The 18,264-nt window shown below is 41.9% G+C and overlaps 2 protein-coding genes across 19 annotated transcripts in view; one reads left to right on the top strand and one right to left on the bottom strand.

Annotated features, from left to right (window-relative positions):
• The window catches only part of MANBA (mannosidase beta), a 75,410-nt gene extending 67,891 nt beyond the window's left edge, over nt 1–7,519 (top strand). For 13 of the 18 annotated variants that reach the window (XM_052775456.1, XM_052775475.1, XM_052775466.1 and 10 more), the window contains 2 exons: nt 3,243–4,566; nt 6,129–7,129. The gene's annotated coding sequence lies outside the window, so the exon portion shown is untranslated. Of the gene's footprint in view, nt 1–3,242; nt 4,567–6,128 lie in introns of all 18 variants that reach the window. The other 5 variants (XM_052775403.1, XM_052775372.1, XM_052775408.1 and 2 more) reach the window with 3 other exon arrangements.
• Nucleotides 1–18,264, bottom strand: part of NFKB1 (nuclear factor kappa B subunit 1) — a 62,990-nt gene that overhangs the window by 1,987 nt on the left and 42,739 nt on the right. Inside the window, 10 exon segments of the mRNA XM_052775339.1 lie at nt 3,426–3,603; nt 3,739–3,911; nt 4,246–4,312; nt 5,178–5,293; nt 6,189–6,291; nt 7,150–7,319; nt 8,521–8,722; nt 10,820–10,934; nt 14,251–14,392; nt 17,102–17,296. Of these exon segments, the coding sequence (XP_052631299.1) occupies nt 3,426–3,603; nt 3,739–3,911; nt 4,246–4,312; nt 5,178–5,293; nt 6,189–6,291; nt 7,150–7,319; nt 8,521–8,722; nt 10,820–10,934; nt 14,251–14,392; nt 17,102–17,296 (1,461 nt within the window).

The following is an 18,264-nucleotide window of genomic DNA, read 5'->3' on the forward strand; positions in this document are numbered from 1 at the left end:
GACTTCCTGCCTTCTCACAACCTCTGTTTTTCATAGAATCATAGAATCATTTAGGTTGGAAAAGACCTTCAAGATCATCAAGTCCAACCGTCAACCATGCCCACTAAACCATGTCCTGAAGTACCCCGTCCACTCGCTTTTTGAATACCTCCAGGGATGGTGAATCAACCACTTCCTTGGGCAGCCCATTCCAATGTCTGACAACCCTCTCAGTAAAAAAATTTTTCCTAATATCTAACCTAAATCTCCCTTGCCTCAACTTGAGGCCATTTCCTCTTGTCCTATCTCCAGCCACCTGACAGAAGAGACCAGCACCCACCTCACTACAAACCCCCTTCAGGTAGTTGTAGAGAGCAATAAGGTCTCCCCTCAGCCTCCTCTTTTCTAGACTGAACAACCCCAGATCCCTCAGCTGCTCCTCATAAGACTTGTGCTCAAGGCCCCTCACCAACTTGGTTGCTCTCCTCTGCACATGCTCTAGCACCTCAATGTCTTTCCTGTAGTGAGGGGCCCAAAACTGAACACAGTACTCGAGGTGCGGCCTCACCAGTGCCAAGTACAGGGGAACAACCACCTCCCTGTTCCTGCTGGCCACACTGTTCCTGATACAGGCAAGGATTCGATTGGCCTTCTTGGCCACCTGGGCACACTGCTGGCTCATATTCAGCCGGCTGTCAACCAGCACCCCCAGGTCTCTCTCTGCTGGGCAGCTTTCCAGCCACTCTTCCCCAAGCCTGTAGCGCTGCATGGGGTTGCTGTGACCAAAGTGCAGGACCCGGCACTTGGCCTTGTTGAACCTCATACAGTTGGCCTCAGCCCATCGATCGAGCCTGTCCAGATCTCTTTGTAGAGCCTCCCTACCCTCAAGCAGATCGACCCTGCCTCCCAACTTGGTGTCATCTGCAAACTTGCTGAGGGTGCACTCAATCCCCTCATCCAAATCGTTGATAAAGATATTAAACAGAACAGGGCCCAACACCGAGCCCTGGGGAACACCACTTGCGACCTGCCGCCAACTGGATTTAACCCCATTCACCACAACCCTTTGGACTCATCCAGCCAGCCAGTTTTTCACCCAGCGAAGAGTACACTTATCCAAGCCATGAGATGCCAGCTTCTCAAGGAGTATCCCATGAGAGACAGTGTCAAAGGCCTTGCTGAAGTCGAGGTAGATAACATCCACAGCCTTTCCCTCATCCACTAGGTGGGTCACCTGGTCATAGGAGATCAGGCTGGTCAAGCAGGACCTGCCTTTCGTAAACCCATGCTGACTGGGCCTGATCCCCTTATTATCCTGGACTTGCCACGTGAGCGCTTTCAAGACAAACTGTTCCATAATCTTCCCTGGTACCGAGGTCAGGCTGACAGGCTTGTAGTTCCCCAGATCCTCCCTCCGACCCTTCTTATAAATGGGAGTCACATTGGCAAGCCTCCAGTTGTCTGGGACCTCCCCTGTTGACCAGGAATGATGATAGATGATAGAGAGTGGCTTGGCAAGCACCTCTGCCAGTTCCCTCAGTACTCTTGGATGGATCCCATCAGGTCCCATAGATTTGTGAGTGTCCAGATGGCATAGCAGGTCCCTAACTAATTCCTCCTGGATTAAGGGGGATATGTTCTGCTCTTCATCCTTACCTTCCAGCTCAAGGGGTGGAGTACCCTGAGGATAACTGGACTCACTATTAAAGACTGAGCAAAGAAGGCATTAAGTACCTTGGCCTTTTCCTCATCTCTGGTTGCTACATTCCCTTCTGTGTCCATTAAGGGATAGATATTCTCCTTGGGATTCTTTTTACTGTTACCATATTTGTAAAAACATTTTTTGTTGTCCCTTATAATAGTGGCCAGATTTAGTTCTAGCTGAGCTTTTGCCTTTCTAATTTTCTCTCTGTATGATCTAACAAGATCCCTGTACTCCTCCCAAGTTGCCCGCCCTTTCTTCCAGAGATGATAAACTCTCCTTTTTTTCTTGACTCCTAGCAAAAGCTCCCCGTTCAGCCAGGCCGGTCGTTTTCCTCAGCGATTCGACTTGCGGCACATGGGAATAGCCTGGTCCTGAGCCATTAAGATTTCTTTCTTAAAGAATGTCCATCCCTCCTGGACCCCTTTGCACTTCAGGACCATCTCCCAAGGGACTCTCTCAACCAGTGCCTTGAAGAGGCCAAAGTTTGCCCTCCGGAAGTCCATAGTGGTGGTTTTGCTGACCACCTTCCTTGCCTCACCAAGAATTGAAAATTCTATCATTTCATGGTCACTAAGCCCAAGATGGCCTCCGACCATCACATCTCCCACCAGTCCTTCCCTGTTTGTAAACAACAGATCTAGCAAGGCTCCTCCCCTGGTTGGCTCACCCACCAGCTGTGTCAGGAAGTTATCTTCCACACACTCCAGGAACCTTGTAGATTGTTTACTCTCTGCTGTGTTGTATTTCCAGCAGATGTCTGGAAAGTTAAAGTCCCCCACGAGGACAAGGGCACACGATTCTGAGACTACTGCCAGCCACTTGTAGAACAATTCATCCGTCTCTTCAACCTGGTCGGGTGGTCTATAACAGACTCCCAGCACAACATCTGCCCTATTGGCCTTCCCTCTCATCCTCACCCATAAGCACTCCACCTTGTCATCAGAATCGTGTAGCTCTGTATAGTCAAAACATTCCCTAACATAGAGAGCCACCCCACCACCTCGTTTACCTTGCCTATCCCTTTTGAAGAGCTTGCAGCCATCCAATCTAATCTTTCTGTTAGTAGAGTCCCCTGCCCAAAACCACTGTAGGACCTCCACTATTGAAGATCTCAAAACTCAACTGGACACGACATGAGCAACGTCATGTAATGTTACATTGGCTCTGCTCTGAGGAAGCAGTTGGACACCCTGACTGCTGGAGTCCCTTGTAACCTAAACCATCCCCAATTTCTCTGCCTGTAGAACATGGGGGCATTTTGGAGTGCTACACATTGTGGAAAGAGAAATTTAATACCAAAGTCTTACTGAGAAGTTTATGAACCCAAAACATTTTTGTTTATCCAGATACGAGGGTGGGGGAAGTAAAAAGGTAGCAACACTTGTACAGGCCTAGGAGATCATTGCCTAGTTTATCTTTTGAAACTTACCCCCAGTACATCCAAGGAGTTACCATCAGTAAATGGCAGATGTCTGGTTTTAGAAAAGGGAGGCTGTATAATCAATACTGTAATGCAGGGCTACGGATTCAAATGATTCATTTTTCCCCTCTCTTCTAGGCCTAGCAAATGTCTATGATGAGAAAAGTCGTGCTGCAGTAAAATATTTCTGAAACAGGTATGCAGCTCAGGCATTTTGTGTAAGAAACTATGCAACCTATCAGCAGTCCAAGGCCGGGGGCGGGGCAGGTACTGAAAAAAACATCTGAAGTAAAGCTCTTGATGTTTCGCTGTCAATTTTACCTGTCTCTCCATTTGCAAAGGTGGGTGGTGATGACAATGGAAGAGCTTTTGCAGTATAGTCCTCCAGGTGAGGTGGGCTTTGTGAGATGGCTAGTGCTTTCTGTATGATTTCAATGGCTTCTGTGTGATCCATCTGTCTCAAAGCAGCAATCAACTCTTGAACTGTACCACCAGAAACCTAAGAGAGAAGACACCAGATACTTACCATCATCCAGGCTGGCTAAAAAGGAAGGGCTACACTGTCTCACCATGCAGGAGGACAATGTTCTCTCTATGTTTGAGCGTTCTTTGTAACTTGTTACAGCCACATTACCTCATAGTTATCTAGCAGAGTTTTCGATGGGGAAGGGCTCAGCCTGAAGGCATTATTAAGTATGCCAAGACCCAGTTTTTGTGCTAGAGTGGACCAGTTTTTCTTTGGATCGGGCAATTCCAATAGTTTGTAAAGCTGCATCTTGGAACTTTCATTCAGCTCTCTCAAATGTCCTGGGAACAGAGAAATATGTTAGTTTATTATTTATACAAATCATGCACCAGTTCGTTTCTAAGCAGAAACAAAGCCAAATTAAGGAGTATTTTAGTGTCCATCAATCCCAGTGTTTACTAATGTATTGCTATAATATTGAAAATGAACTCCTTTGTGTCCTTGTGACCTACCCTTAACAGAATCATGCTCATTCTATGAATGAGTAGGTGGGAGGGTACCTCTTCTGCCTCCCCATTTCAGTTACAAGCTATTGCAGGGCAATGTCTTCTGCAAGTACACGTTTAGTACTCAGTCACTAGAGGGATATCGTCAAGTCGTCTTTATAGATGTTACCTTGTGTCAGTAAGTCCTCCGAAACCGCTGCTGACTCGTAGGGTTTGCCGTTTAATATGTCATACACCTAAGAGAATACATTAAAGTCAGTATTTATTTAGCAGAAACCTGGTTAGTGCCCATTATCTTGACAATTCTCAGTAGTATTGTGTAAAGCCTAATGCCATCTGTAAATTTTTTCTGTCCCAGGATCAGTATGACAAAAGATACTGTAGAAGACCTGTGCAAAGCTTGAGGGAGAAATCTTGAGAAGCTGATCTCCATTGCCCTTTACCTATGTCATCTGGCAACTGTTTTCAAGATACAGAGGAAGTCTTTGCAGTAAGTAAATGGTGGTAGCAGTGCCTAAAGGAGAAGTTATTGCCGGTCTGCAACTAGTAATTTAAAACAAAGCCTGGGTTAGATTTCACCTAAGGCTAGTACCACTCCCCAGCTCCATGTGATTAGGGATGCTGAGTGCTTGTACCTTACACTCACACCAAGCCAACTGCACGTTATCAGCTACTAAAAGCATGGACCGTGCAGCCTAATCACTGTTTGGGCAGGACACAACAGAAGAGTGTATTTTCCCTCCACACAAAGTCTGCAATTCTGAAGAACATGCAGCAAAGAAACCCACTAGAGAGCATCTCTGAATATGGGCCTTCAAGCACAAGCTGCCCAACCAGCTAAACACTTTTCCACATTGAAGACTGTAGTGCAACTATTTCAAGAAGTGCCTGGCCACTCCTGTTCAGTAGAAGTAGTCTGTTAAGTGGAGCTTTCTTCCAATGCTATTTCACAGGGGGGAGTTGTGGCTGAATTAGTTTAATTTTTGATGGCAAATTAGTAGCTTGTCACCATTGAAATAACTGTGGATGCAGTGAAAGGAGCTGGCCGAGAGAGCTGAACTATCATTTATTATTAAAAAGAAAAATAGCCAGACCACATACCTCACAGCTGGCCGCCATATCCAGTGGTGTCGTTCCAGGCACAATCCCTTCATCATCATCTTTCACATCATCTAGATCAAACAATGGCTCAAAGTTCTCAACGTGAGGATTTGCACCTGGAAAACAAGTGTGAAAAAAAATTCCTAAGAAAAGGCTTCAAGCTGCTTTTCAACAATATTTAAAATATGTATTCTAAGTCTGAATGGCAAATTGCTAATTTAGCTACTCAAGCTGAACTATATTTTATATTAAGTCAGCAAATAACTTTATTGACTAAAGTTAAATGCTGTCACATCTCTGTATAATGCTACTCTCCTTTATAAAGAGGGAAAAAATGACGTGCAGAGTGTTAGAGCCCAGAGCACGAGCTATGATTGCATCAACTGCCTTCCAGTCCCATTCTTGGCTCACATGCTACGCTCTGTGTATGTGATGAACCGATAGTGTGGCGCTTCTTTTTAGAGTGTCAGAGAAAGTGTGGGTATTATTAAAAGGACCAAGCACGCAGCCAGAGCAATGGGAAGCTTGGATTTCTGTTTCAAAGGAGAAAAATCAGGTCTAAATACAACTGAAAAAACGTTCCAATAAATATTCAAAACTAACTCTTCCCACAGTGATATGAAATAGGAGACACTAACAAGCTCATGTTTCAGTGACCTATTTTTTTTTGTTTTTAAAGCAGTCCAACACTTATCCCAATTATGTAACGAGGTCTCTTCTCTGCTTCTTCAGCTATAAAAAACTACAAAAGAAATACTCAAAAAACTTCCAAGAGTGTTCCAGAGATTTTTTTTCTTGACTGACATAATTTGATTTTTTAGCCATTAGATGGTGCTAAAGAGTAGTACAGCACCTGGAAACAGGACTTCCCTGAGGAAAAACAAACCTTCGTGCTTTTAATTTCTTCTGCTCATTAAATAAGTTCACTGGCACATTCTTTTCTGCTTGCAGCCTTCTAACCTGAATCGTCACTGTGAAAGAAAACTCTGCAGCAAATATCTATTTTCATACCTGCTGCTTTGAGAACTGCTGCCAATTTTGTAGAGCCCCTTCCAGCTGCTATGTGAAGAGGAGTTGTCCCATCATATGTAGTGCTGTCCACATCTGCATCACCCTAAGTTTTTATTGAACGACAAAAAGAAAAGTACTACTCATCTATACAATACAGCTGCAGAAACTCATGTCTGCATAAACATCGCTACTGTGCAAATAAGCACCATTCCATGCCTGTTTGGGTAAAAACTCTAATCATTGTCTGAAAAGAAGGAATGAGAAAGTAACTACAACCGTCTGCACGCAGGAACAGATGGTGGTTGTGTGCTCCAGTGTTACAGCAGGAGGCACAGCATATAAAGCCAAATAGGTCAGGTAGATAAAAGCCACTTTGCATCCCATGTAGTAGCTCTGCCATCCGATTACCCGCAGCATTTGGCGCCTGAACTGGCGTGCACAGAAATCTGCCTTCCTGGTGCTCTTCAGGAGAGCAGGTAGGCTAGTGGCACATTTGTACACAGATACCAAGGAAAGCTACTGCAGCCAGCTTGGTACGCAGAGTTAAGCACGCTAGGATCAAGGCGTTAAAAAGATGAGACAAATATTTATACACAACCATCTCTCCATGCACATCTGTATACACATTCCACTTCACACAGATGAAATGATTAACTTGTTCAAGAGTAGTTTCACTGGCTGCCGGGATTACTTGGTGCAAATTAAACACGGCATATGTGGTCAGGTCAGGGTCACAAACTATTTAATTCCTCAACTTGGGCAAAAGACACGCCAGCACTGCTAAACAAGTAATAATGAGTAACATTAGCAATAATTTTGCCATTTTACCAATTTAAGTAAACAAGTCAATACACAGGAAAAAACCCTTACTTCTTTCTGTTCCTCTAAAGCACTTGAGGATTTCCAAGAGGTTTTAAATATGTAAGTGAAAAGACCTGAGAGAAAGAAATTCTGCCCTTACCTCAAGCAAAAGGCAGCCCACCAAAGGGATGTTCTCTTGTTCAACAGCTAAATGCAATGCAGTTCGTCCAGATTTTTGTTCCTGAGCATTGACATTAACTCCAGCAGCAATCAGCTGTTTGAGGCAGGACATGCTATTTGCCATCACCACCATGTGAATTGCACTGAGACCTACACAAAACAAAAGCCATCCATCACGTGTATTAATATTTGAAAAATACAGAAATGTCAGAGTAATGAGTTTTGAAGTGGCTGCATCTATGAGAATTGTAAAATGAGTGAGAGTTACTGTAGTTATCTGAGCAGAAATGACTTATTTTGCCTGCTTATACGCTATAAGATAGTTAATAAAAATGTTCTTTGTGCATAAATTGGAACTAGTTGTGTTATTGATGGCAAGTCAAAGCCATGCATGGGGAAAAAAAAAAACCAGCAAATTACAAGGTAGAACAGAAGGCAGGAACTGAAGAGCTCACCTAGAGCATCTCTTTGCCTCAAAGGAGAGGAACCTTAAAAAGAAAATCTGCATCTTGGTACTAAACAAGTAGGTACCCTGCACTGGCCCCATCTGCTACTGAACATCTCTTCTAGAAACAGTCTGGGGAATAATTGGTATATTTTAGTATCATCCTCCTGTAAGGTCACACTGCCCTATCACCTCAAGATTACCTGTACCAGCTCAAAAAGAGAATAATAAAGCCTTGTATTTAAAAAACAAACAAACAAACACACACCAACCCCGAGCCAACAAAACAAAACCCCCATCTCTCTGAGGAACTTAATAAGAGTTTTTTGAATCCCATAATGACATTTTTAGGTCAGACATTTTACAATCTGCTAGAGCACTAATACTAAATTCAAATTATCTGTGCCACTGAAAAATGGGAGAATTGCATCTTTGTGGTTATTTTATAGGCTCTAATTCTGTATGGTCACGAAGTACCAGATGTAAAACTCAACACTGGTCCAGAAAGTATTTTTGAGGGGATTTCATTCATTAGAGAGGAGGAGGAAACATTTTCTTCTGGGGGGAATTTTTTTAAAAACCAGTGGTTGCATAAGGTATCTCAGGAGGAACACAGTGCTTGAAGTTTTGCGAGATTAAAGAGAATATACCGTAACAAAAATTCAAATCCACTGTGTCACGTGGCCGTTACCAATCCTTATGTTCTGTATAACCAGAAAACCTACACGTCTGTGTTCTCTCATCTGTGACCGCAGGCATGTAAAAGCCAAGGATAGCACATGCAAAATGGGGAAAGATGCTATTTCCAAGGTCTGTATCTACCTGTGTAGAAACACTGTGTTGGCAGGAATTGAGGTGTGCTTGTCCCATAGGCAAGTGTAAAATACAGCCATTATCTTTCCATACCTTCACCATTGGAAAGGTCGACCATCGGAGATATCCTCTTATGCTTCAGGAGTAGACGCAAAATCTTTTCATCTCCTTCAGTAGCAGCTAAATGCAAGACAGAATTACCATGGCGATCCAGAAGGCTGACATCTGCTCCAGCCTTCAGCAAGTCTTCCACCACCTCTGCCTGCTTTGTGATTACTGCCAGGTGCAAAGGGGTCTAGAAGTGACAGAAGCAAGCCATGAGAAGATAAGCAACAGCTACATCACTTCTACAGAAATCTCTTAAATCCATAAAAGCCCCTACTGTGAGAAGATGTTACCCCACTTCAAAGCTAACAGAAATTAAAAGCTTGCGTATGTGTACGTTTTTTCCTACTGCATACTACAAATAGGGTTTCTACTTACTGGAAATAAAACCTGCCTTTCTAGTGTCAGCAGCTGGACTTTGGGAGGAACAAAGAAGTTGCCTGCTCTGTAAGCCAGGGCACCGACCTGGCTATTTGAGCATTGCGGTGCAAGGGACTCGGGAAAGGAGATAATCCCCGTGTCCCCCCAGACGCTGTAACCCTGCTTCCAGCTGCCCCATAGCCAAGTTCATGCCACAGAGAGAGCACATACACTTTCCAGGGCCTGCTCAAATCTGCCTTTGGCACCGAACTATGCTCTAATTTTGCTCCTGAATAGGAGGTTTACAGCCACGGGCTTAGGATCTCCTTATCCCTCAAAATGACTGCACAGAACAGAGGAAAATCCTGCTGTTCTGTGCGTTTGTCAAAGTGCAGAACAACTGTGCATTTACACAGCACATGTCTAGCTAGCTGATTCTATTTGCACGTTCTCCATTTTTGTGCAAAGACACCTGCAGCACCAAAAGGCTCTCAGGCCAAGAGGTTTCAAGTACTTCCAAAGGTTGATTGTATACTGCATTCTTGACAGTCTTGCCAGTGAACAGCATCATGTAGAACACACTCAGAAACATACGTATTTAAACAGTAAGCATTCCAGTAGGGTTTGGAAAATCACATTTCCAACACTAAAATAATCTAAAAATTGCACAAGATTCCTTCTCCATATCATCATCCCTGTATTAACAGAGGACTGTAAAAAAAGACTAATTCCAGCTCTGTACAGTAAGATGGTGTTTGTCAATAGATTTGTCAACATATTTGCAATTAATTACTGAATTTATAAGGTACACATACAATTCAGCTTTCAGAATATCTGTACAGAAGGAAAATTCTAGCCCAAGCCTACATTCCCTCCCACCACTGGCTGAAGGTTTAGAAGGTAGGAATAGCTGTAGAGGTCCTGGCAGTTAGAGATCTATTTCTTGTGTGGAGCACAGCTTTGCTTCCTGTTTCTTTTACAGAGAGGGCACAGAATTCAATTCAGAATCTTCTGCTTGCTTTCACCAGCCTCCACATTTCAAACTTGCTTTACAGGAACTTAAAAATGAAATGCAAAAGAGAACAAAAAAGTCAAAATAAACCCTCTGGGACTATCTGTGTAGAATAAAAACCTGCCTTTACTGTTCACAGCAAAAGAAACAACACAAATGTCAGAGTGCTGCTGTGTAATGTCCAGCTTTGGGACAACTGAATGGTGTGCACAGTTGAAAAGAGATTCTTCTCCAGGCAGGTTTCCACAGCTCTTAAAAGCCTGTCTGAGTTACAATACAAAAAGGTCAGACTCTGTCACAGATGAAGGCGAGGAGACAGAATTGTGCCTGGCAGTTAAGAATTCTTTTCCTGCTAGGTAAAAGACATGGGGATGGGCTTTTTTTTTTGTTTTGCTATAATGTTAATCTAGAAATGAAAGGGAAATCTTGGTGTACATGTGATGGGCACAAATACCATCTGGGCTCCAGGAAGGGTATAGTTTGTTACAGCTCCTGCATGCCTCTATATAACTGATGACACAGCAACTGACTCATGATCCCGAGTTATCTGATGTTACAAAGGTCAAAAGAGCCCAGAGTTGGCACACTGTAATCCATACTGCTGGTTTAATAACAGAGAAGCCAAATAATGAAGACATGAACTGACGAATTTCATACTTTTGGCCTGTTCTATGATTGACCCATGGAGACATTTCTGTTGACACCAAGGGGAGTTATGAACTAAAACAGTGAAAACATGCTCTTGCTCCTCCACCACCTTACAATACATCATTGTGCTTCTAAACTCGTTTGCATTACACTCTGATCTGGACTCATTCCAACGAATAGAAGAAAAATAAGATGGACAGTAAGTTGTGGAATTTCTTTTTTACTGGCTGAACAATCAACAACACTTATACCACCACAACTGCACACCTGATAAAGGTCGTTTCTCATGTTAATGATGTCATTATAATTCAGATCAGGCATCACTTCCAAGAGGTTTTTCACCAGCTCAGTATGAAGGTGGATAATTGCTAAATGAAGGACACTGAAACAAACAAAAAACAGATGAACAAATTCACACTATTTTCAAATTTATTATAAAAATTTTAAGGTTTTGCTGTAGATCTGATTGAATTCTAACTGATACAAACACTGGACTATTAGAGGTCACGATTTCAGCACTAAATAGCAGCACCTCAAATGAATCCCAACATTAAAAAAAGCTAGTTAGAAGGTAACTGTGTTTAACCCTTCAATCACAAAAGCAGACTCAGGATGGCTTTTGCTGGTCCTGAGCTTAACTTAACTCCTAGTCTAATAAATACAAACTTTGTAGCACAAAAGAATTGTTTCAGAACTTGTTGAAATCCCCAGATTCTTTGCTGTTTTGTTTTTTTCATGTTTTGAATTATGCAGCACATGAACACCTTTTACTGTCAAAAGGTATTCAGAATTTCCACAGGCCTCTCTGCCACCAAAGCAGATTTTCCCTTGGGGGTTTCCCCAGATCTGTGGGGTTTTCTTTTCTTCGTTTTCAAACAGAAAAATGACTAAGGACTCAGGCCCAGTGACTAACAGCCGCAGGATTTGCAGCAGTGCCCAGAGATGTCATGACAAAGAAAAAAACCTGGTTTGGGACATGACTGCCTGCATAGAAAGACACTTCACCACTTCTACTGGGTTAATGCAATGGTGTTTCCTGTGCACTCCTCCAAAGTCAAGTCCTTCACCACCAGCCAGAGCGGCTGTACTTGCAAAATGACATCAGGAAAAAACCAGGTTGTGAATCTCATTGCCCCTCTCCAACAGAACTCGATTTGTCTTGTTCCCTTGAGACTTCATTTCAAAGTCATGCCTTTGGTTTTGAAACATATCTTGCCAAGCTCTCCCTTAACAGATGCTGGCCAGCTTCTAGACTCATCTTTTTAGCATATTGCTGCTGACACACAATATCAACATAGGACATGTGGTGTGTTTGTTATGCTGCTCCAGAAATACCTGAATATACTCAGATCTACACTTTCACGAAAAAAAGTTCTTTGCCATTCAAGGCATAGAGTAATCTTGAAATTGAGACTGAGAGCACTCAAAACCAGAAGATATTTTAAAAAGGGAATAAAAAGGGAATGATTTCTAAACCAAACTCACGCTCCAAGGGCCTGTTTTATTATTTATTCTGGACACTGCCATAGGAAGTACCACAGCATGTTCCCTCCTTCAATTCTCCTGTGCTGTTCAAACAGTCCCACCACTACCGTAAAAGAGCTATTCCGCTGTTCTCTGGTAGGTGCTTCTTACTATGCTCTATCATGCCGACATTTTCTTTCCAAATCTCACTTCAGAAACAAATTTGCTCTTCTACTGCCTTTAGTTCTCTTTCCTGTAGCAAGTATTTTAACTTTACCCTGCCACTACACATGATGCTTTAAAGACATGCTGACTAGACCATGAAAGGCCTGTCAATTCCATTTCTTAAGCAGTCCTACATCAGAAAATGCATTTCAGCACTGCTGTGGAGGCAGAGTGCCATAATACTGTCAGGCTTCTGGAAAGCGGTGGTACTGGTATAAATGCAGTAACAGCCAGTGTTACTGAGTGCCCACCATAAATATACACTAATCACAGATGAACGTATTTTGTCTCAAAGCCATAAAACACAACACAGGGTCCCACAGAAGGTATTTTCATTCCCTACATACTACTTTGATGAAAGATGAGCAAAATTGTTGACAGCAATACCTCATTAAAGGCTTAAGCAAAAAATGTATAGTTTTTGACCTATAATTTTAATGATTAAAGTGAAAATTAGGGAAATTGATTTATGAGTTTTGACTTTTTTTTTTTTTTTCCTCCTCCTTTAAACAGCTTGTATGAGAGAGCTGGAAGACAGTCACCAAAACTTTGTTTTGTTAAAAAGCTGCAGAGTAATTTAGATGTATTACATGCTCACAGACTAAAATCCATCCCAGGAGAAAGATGACATGAGCTTGAGCCTCACATACTTGCAGGTACTTCTTAATGCAGGAAGAAAACAACTATTTACCATCATTCTGAAAAGTAGTTTGACTTTGTTGAAATGCCCTGCAAGCCCAAATCTGAGGGGCACCTTGTTGTATTTAAATGCAGGTCCTGCTTGGTCAATACTCCTCTACCCTGCTTTTTTTTTTTTTTGTTAAACACAGAGGCTGTATTGTCCAAAGTGCTAGCAGATTTGGTTGCTAGCTCCTGCCTCATTCATATTCCTGCTTTCTTAAAAGCAGACATCAGGTTGCCAGTTGGAAAGCAAAGCAAGTAAAGTAGCTATCTTTGATTTTGCAGTCCTTTATCAGTAATCTGAGACCTATTTTCACTGAAAGTGGAGTGAAAGTAGTAGCCTCTCACAGAGTAATCAAACAGTGGGATGGCATGTCTCAGTTGCTTGTAATTTTCCATCTAGCTGGACACCTTAAGGCTTATATGGCTTCTACCGTACAAAATACTGCAATTTAAGGAAACTTAAGTGATTGCACAGGGCCTGCCCAAAGCCTGTCAGCTAAAAAGTGAGCTTATTGAAGAGATTATCTTTGCATGTGTTCAGAGCCACTCCCACTGAATTTGCTTTTAAGTAACTACTAATCATTAGTTCCTCACTGTATTTCACCCTCTGAGTCCCACAGAATCTGTGTAAGTGTAGAGGAACAAAATGGATTTCTACTCCAGCTCACATTACTGAAGGACTGTTACGCAAATATTAGCAGCGAAGTCTGCCACGAACATCTGTGCAATCTCTTGGAAGACAACAGTACAGTACAGACATAAGCAAGAGCAAACCACCGTCCTCTGGAAAGAACTTGGTGTCAGTGGGAGAAAAGCAGCATGGACCCTCCAGCTATTCTTTCTACGTCTCCCGGTGCATCTGTAATTTAAAGCTTCCTATGAAGACTTAAGGACTTGCATGGAATAAAAAGCAGGGCACTTTCCTTCAGCACAAAGCTGAGGATCCCCATCAACTGTATATCATGATACAAGCATAGCACTTCATGCTCAGTCGATTTTAAGTAAAAAAAAAAAAAAAAAAAAAAAAAAAAAAAAAAAGGCAAACAAACTCACAACAAGCTCAACATACCCTCAATGACCAGATTACTTTCTGACAGGTACTGGATCAATGACCTTTGTGATGTGAGTGACTTTTCTGCAAATACAACAAAAATGTCTAAATTGCAGCTGTACCTCTCCCAAACAGCACAAAGGAGAATGGTATTTATTTGATTAGAGCAGTGCTGCAATCCATGATCGGCACCTGCAGGGGACACAACAAATTGACCACACCATCCTGCCATTAAAAACATGACTTTCAACCCAGTAAGTATAGACCAACTTACTTGTCTCCATTATCATCCTGGACAACAGTGAGATGGCGCTGAACTGCCAACAGCATCTTCACATCTCCAGTTACAGCATAATCAAAGAGAGCATTGCAGTGACGCTTGGCAAGCTGCATGGCCTTCTCCAGGAACAGACCATCTGCAACACAAAGTTTTGTCTTCATCAGTTCGGTTGTCTTCCTTGCAACACCACCTTCTTTTGACAGGCATTTGTGCTGCCAAAGAAATAGGAAGTGCAGACCACCAAGCATTATTCACTGATTTACTGAGACAGGTTGCTTATTACTGCTGAGAGGTAAGGATAGAGGGAATGAGACCCTTAGAAGAAAAACTAGGCGCATGCTGAGCATTCAGGCAGCAAGAATTCTGAGAACAGTCAAACCCTGGAAGCTACCTTTAATTTGAGTGGCACCGAATTAATTGCATTGATGTGCACTTGTGTGTAATGAGACAAAAGGAGCAGGAACTTGGATTTGCTTAGATACGAGCGACATCTAAGGACTCTTGTCCATAGAGCACTTATAAGAACCTCCCATGCAGTTCTGAGTAGTTTAGACTTGAGAAAACTGAGACACAAGAAGCCTAAGGGACCTGTCAAATATTGCACAGAAACTCACAGAAAAGCTATGGAATAAATGCAGGGCTTTGTGCCCCTCCTCCAACTCAAACCATGCAGTCTCTCCTGCTTTACAGCAGCAGCACAGAGAGTCTGTTCACCTGTTTAAAACATTCCAACGTTTACAATGCTTAGTATTTGTAGTATCCTGATTTTAGACTTATACAACTACTGAGATTTCAAAAAGCAGAATTTGTCATGGTAAGAGGCAAAAGGGGAAAGGGGAGGAAAGAAACTCATTTGTGGAAAAAAGTCACTATAGCTGCTCTGTCAATACCTTTGTGGTTCTGTATCGGCAAGAAACTAGCAAAAATGAAATAGATGAACTTTCAAACCACAGTCGTCATTCCGGGAAGCAGTATCATCTAAAACCAGCCTGTATTTTGAACAGTTTCATGTTTCTATAAAACCTTGTAGGGTTAGAAATTACTAACAGCAAACAAGTAAAACAGACTTTGTCATTTAAAGCACACATAGGGAGAGAATACCCAGGATTTCCAGCTACACAAAACCAGGCATTTAGACTGGGTTAGAAGCATATCCCTGATGAACACGAATACATCGTTTCTGCAAGCCAAAGACTTACTCAGCTATCCATGAAGCTTATTGTTCTAGCCAATACATCACTGTGGTTCCTATACCATATGCCCAGGCTGATACACTTATATTTGCTATTTACCTTTTAACACTAAATAATAGCATTAAATGGATGTTATGTTCAGGATATATATCCAGGGTAAAGGGTGTTAAGCAATTCAGTCTTTTCTCATAGACATTTCCAAAGTCCAAAAAACTGGATGCTAAACCTCCCTCGTTTCTCATATCAAGCACACAGGAAGATACCCTTCAAAATACTATGAGATAGCATCTTTTAGTCTGATACCCAAATGTTCTAACCTGCAGTAGCCATTTCATGGAGCCTGTTCTTCTGCATCTATTCTTCATATAACCTGGAGCTTGAAACTGCCTCTTTTCATGCCATTATATAATAGATAAAGAAAAGAAACATTCAACTTCCTGCCTACAATGTTCATTACTCAGAAACCAGGTCAACAGTTCAGGCCCCTCCTTGGCGACTGGTAAACGGACATTATTATTTCTTCACATCTCTGCAAAAGATTTTGCTCTCTGAATCAGCCATGGGATTTATCACAACCACAGCTGCAAACAGCAAGTTCTTCAGCTCTTCTCAGGAGCACCATCTGTTTCTCAGATCACAAGATGCTATATCTTGGAGATTTTTACAACTACAACCCACCTACTACGTGACTCTGGTTTCCCAAGCCAGTTTCTAGTGCTGTTAATAGCAAGTGTCACACAGGGCTGATACACACAAGATAACATGCCCTCTCCCTGACCAAGGAGGGAACAACAAAAGTCGATCTAGATCACATTGCACTTGGTAAAAGCCAAGAACAAAAAATTCCTTCCTGCTCAATTCCTACCACTACCATTCCTTCTAGTCCAACTGTTGTTTTTTTTTAATTTTATGAGAAGCAGGATTACTCAAATCCTTTAAAAAAAAGTGACCATCAACTCTTTCAAAAAACAATCCAGGAAAAGGAAGTCTTACTGTCTGGGAAAGGGTAATTTGTAGTCTTCATATATTTTACAACTCTACTGCTAAACCATTTCTAATGACTACGCTTGCCTTCCTCCCCTTTTGTTCACCAGTTTGATGCACAAGACTTTGCTACCCAACAGTGTTATTTTAATGTGTATTTGTAAATGTTTCTGTTCCCATGTGACATTTTAAATTCAAACCTTTAACGCTAATTTGCACACAATTTAACAGCAGAAATGCAGGGAAGAACTACTGCAACGATCAGGACAACATCCATTTACTCATGCATTAAAGCCTATCAAATATCAAAAGCCACATCAACTGCTGAATTGTATTCCACGTACTTTCACTGCTTTCAGTGTTCCTCATACAGGTTTATCATAAAGCAGTGTTAAATGTGCCCAGCAGGCTAAGCTATCTCTTCTCCTTGCATGACAAGCAGAAGCTCAGTTGCCCACTGGCAGTACAAAGCTGGAAAATTATCTACAGAACTACATATGGGGAGGGACCTTAGATTTGGGGGAACGGAATCCCTCCTGCTTCCTCCAGGAAGCATTATCATATTTTGAAACAGCAAGCAGACATTTATGGAGTTTCCAGGCCTTTAACAGCAGCTTTGCCCATACCGCAGTTTGATCTACCCTAAATACATTTACTTGCTCACTTACCCTGCCACCTGCAATCTGCTTCATCTACTTGAGTTTTACAGGAAGAAGCAGCATCCTCCTCCTCCTCGTTATCAGCAGAGGTTCTGCACTCGGTCCTCTCCATAGTTTCCACTTTCACATCATGTTTCATGTCCCATTTGTCACTTTGTTTATCAGAGCTCTTCCCATCTTGTTCAGCTGTGCTATTTGACAGTCCTTCAAACAAAAATTAGTATCATTAGTGTCCAGTACTGTTGCTTTTTTATGCAAGTGATAAAGATCAACTAGCCAAACCCAAACCCTAAAGAACACAATACAAAAATTTACTTTGACATAGGTGTTATCATTAAACACTCATGAACCATAATATTCCAGATGCCAACACACATGTACAGTCACAGCAATGTAACTTGCTCTAAAGTGATGTTATGTTTTTGACAGCCTCTGCTTTAAAGATAAACTTTTATATATAACAACAGATATACCTCTCTCTCTATGGTACAAGAATACAAGTCTGAAGTATTCCCAGGAAACCTAGCAGAATTATTCAGATTTAATTCTGTTTTTCTGACAGCAAATTCATCCCTGAGACTTAGCAAATAACTACAGAGTATTCAACATGTAGATTTGAAATTACTTTCCTATTTTAGGAAGCCAAGAATGCCCTTATTATTAACTCAATCTTTTCCATTGACTTTTATGTTATTTCTCTGGGCTACTGTGTAGTACCACACTGTGGCAACCAAGTAAGATACCTTTTCTCTGGTCTAGGCCTTGGGTCACCTGTAATCAGCACGTTCAAGCAAGCTAAAGGGTTGTTGCTTGAAACATACACTGAATGTAGAAGCACATGGAGGGGTTTTGGTGACTGCTTCTCAGGAGTTAGCAGTAAAAAGGAACATGCACACAGCTCTTAAGGTGGACTTGGACAGAATTAAAGAGAAGTAGGGCAGTATAATCTACACAAACCCCTCTGCTGCGAGAGGTTCTAGAAAAGACTGATTCTAGGGGGGGAAAAAAAAAAAAAAAAGCCCTCCCCAGCATGCTTAGCTAGACCTGCATGACACTTCAGCTGATACTACAGAAGAAAATAAACATGGTTAGGATGAGAGGAAACGGCCTCAAGTTGTGCCAGGGGAGGTTTAAATTGAATATTAGAAAAAATTTCTTTACTGAAAGGGTTG

This window comes from Harpia harpyja, chromosome 2 (assembly GCF_026419915.1).
Source record: "Harpia harpyja isolate bHarHar1 chromosome 2, bHarHar1 primary haplotype, whole genome shotgun sequence".
Lineage (NCBI taxonomy): Eukaryota > Metazoa > Chordata > Aves > Accipitriformes > Accipitridae > Harpia > Harpia harpyja.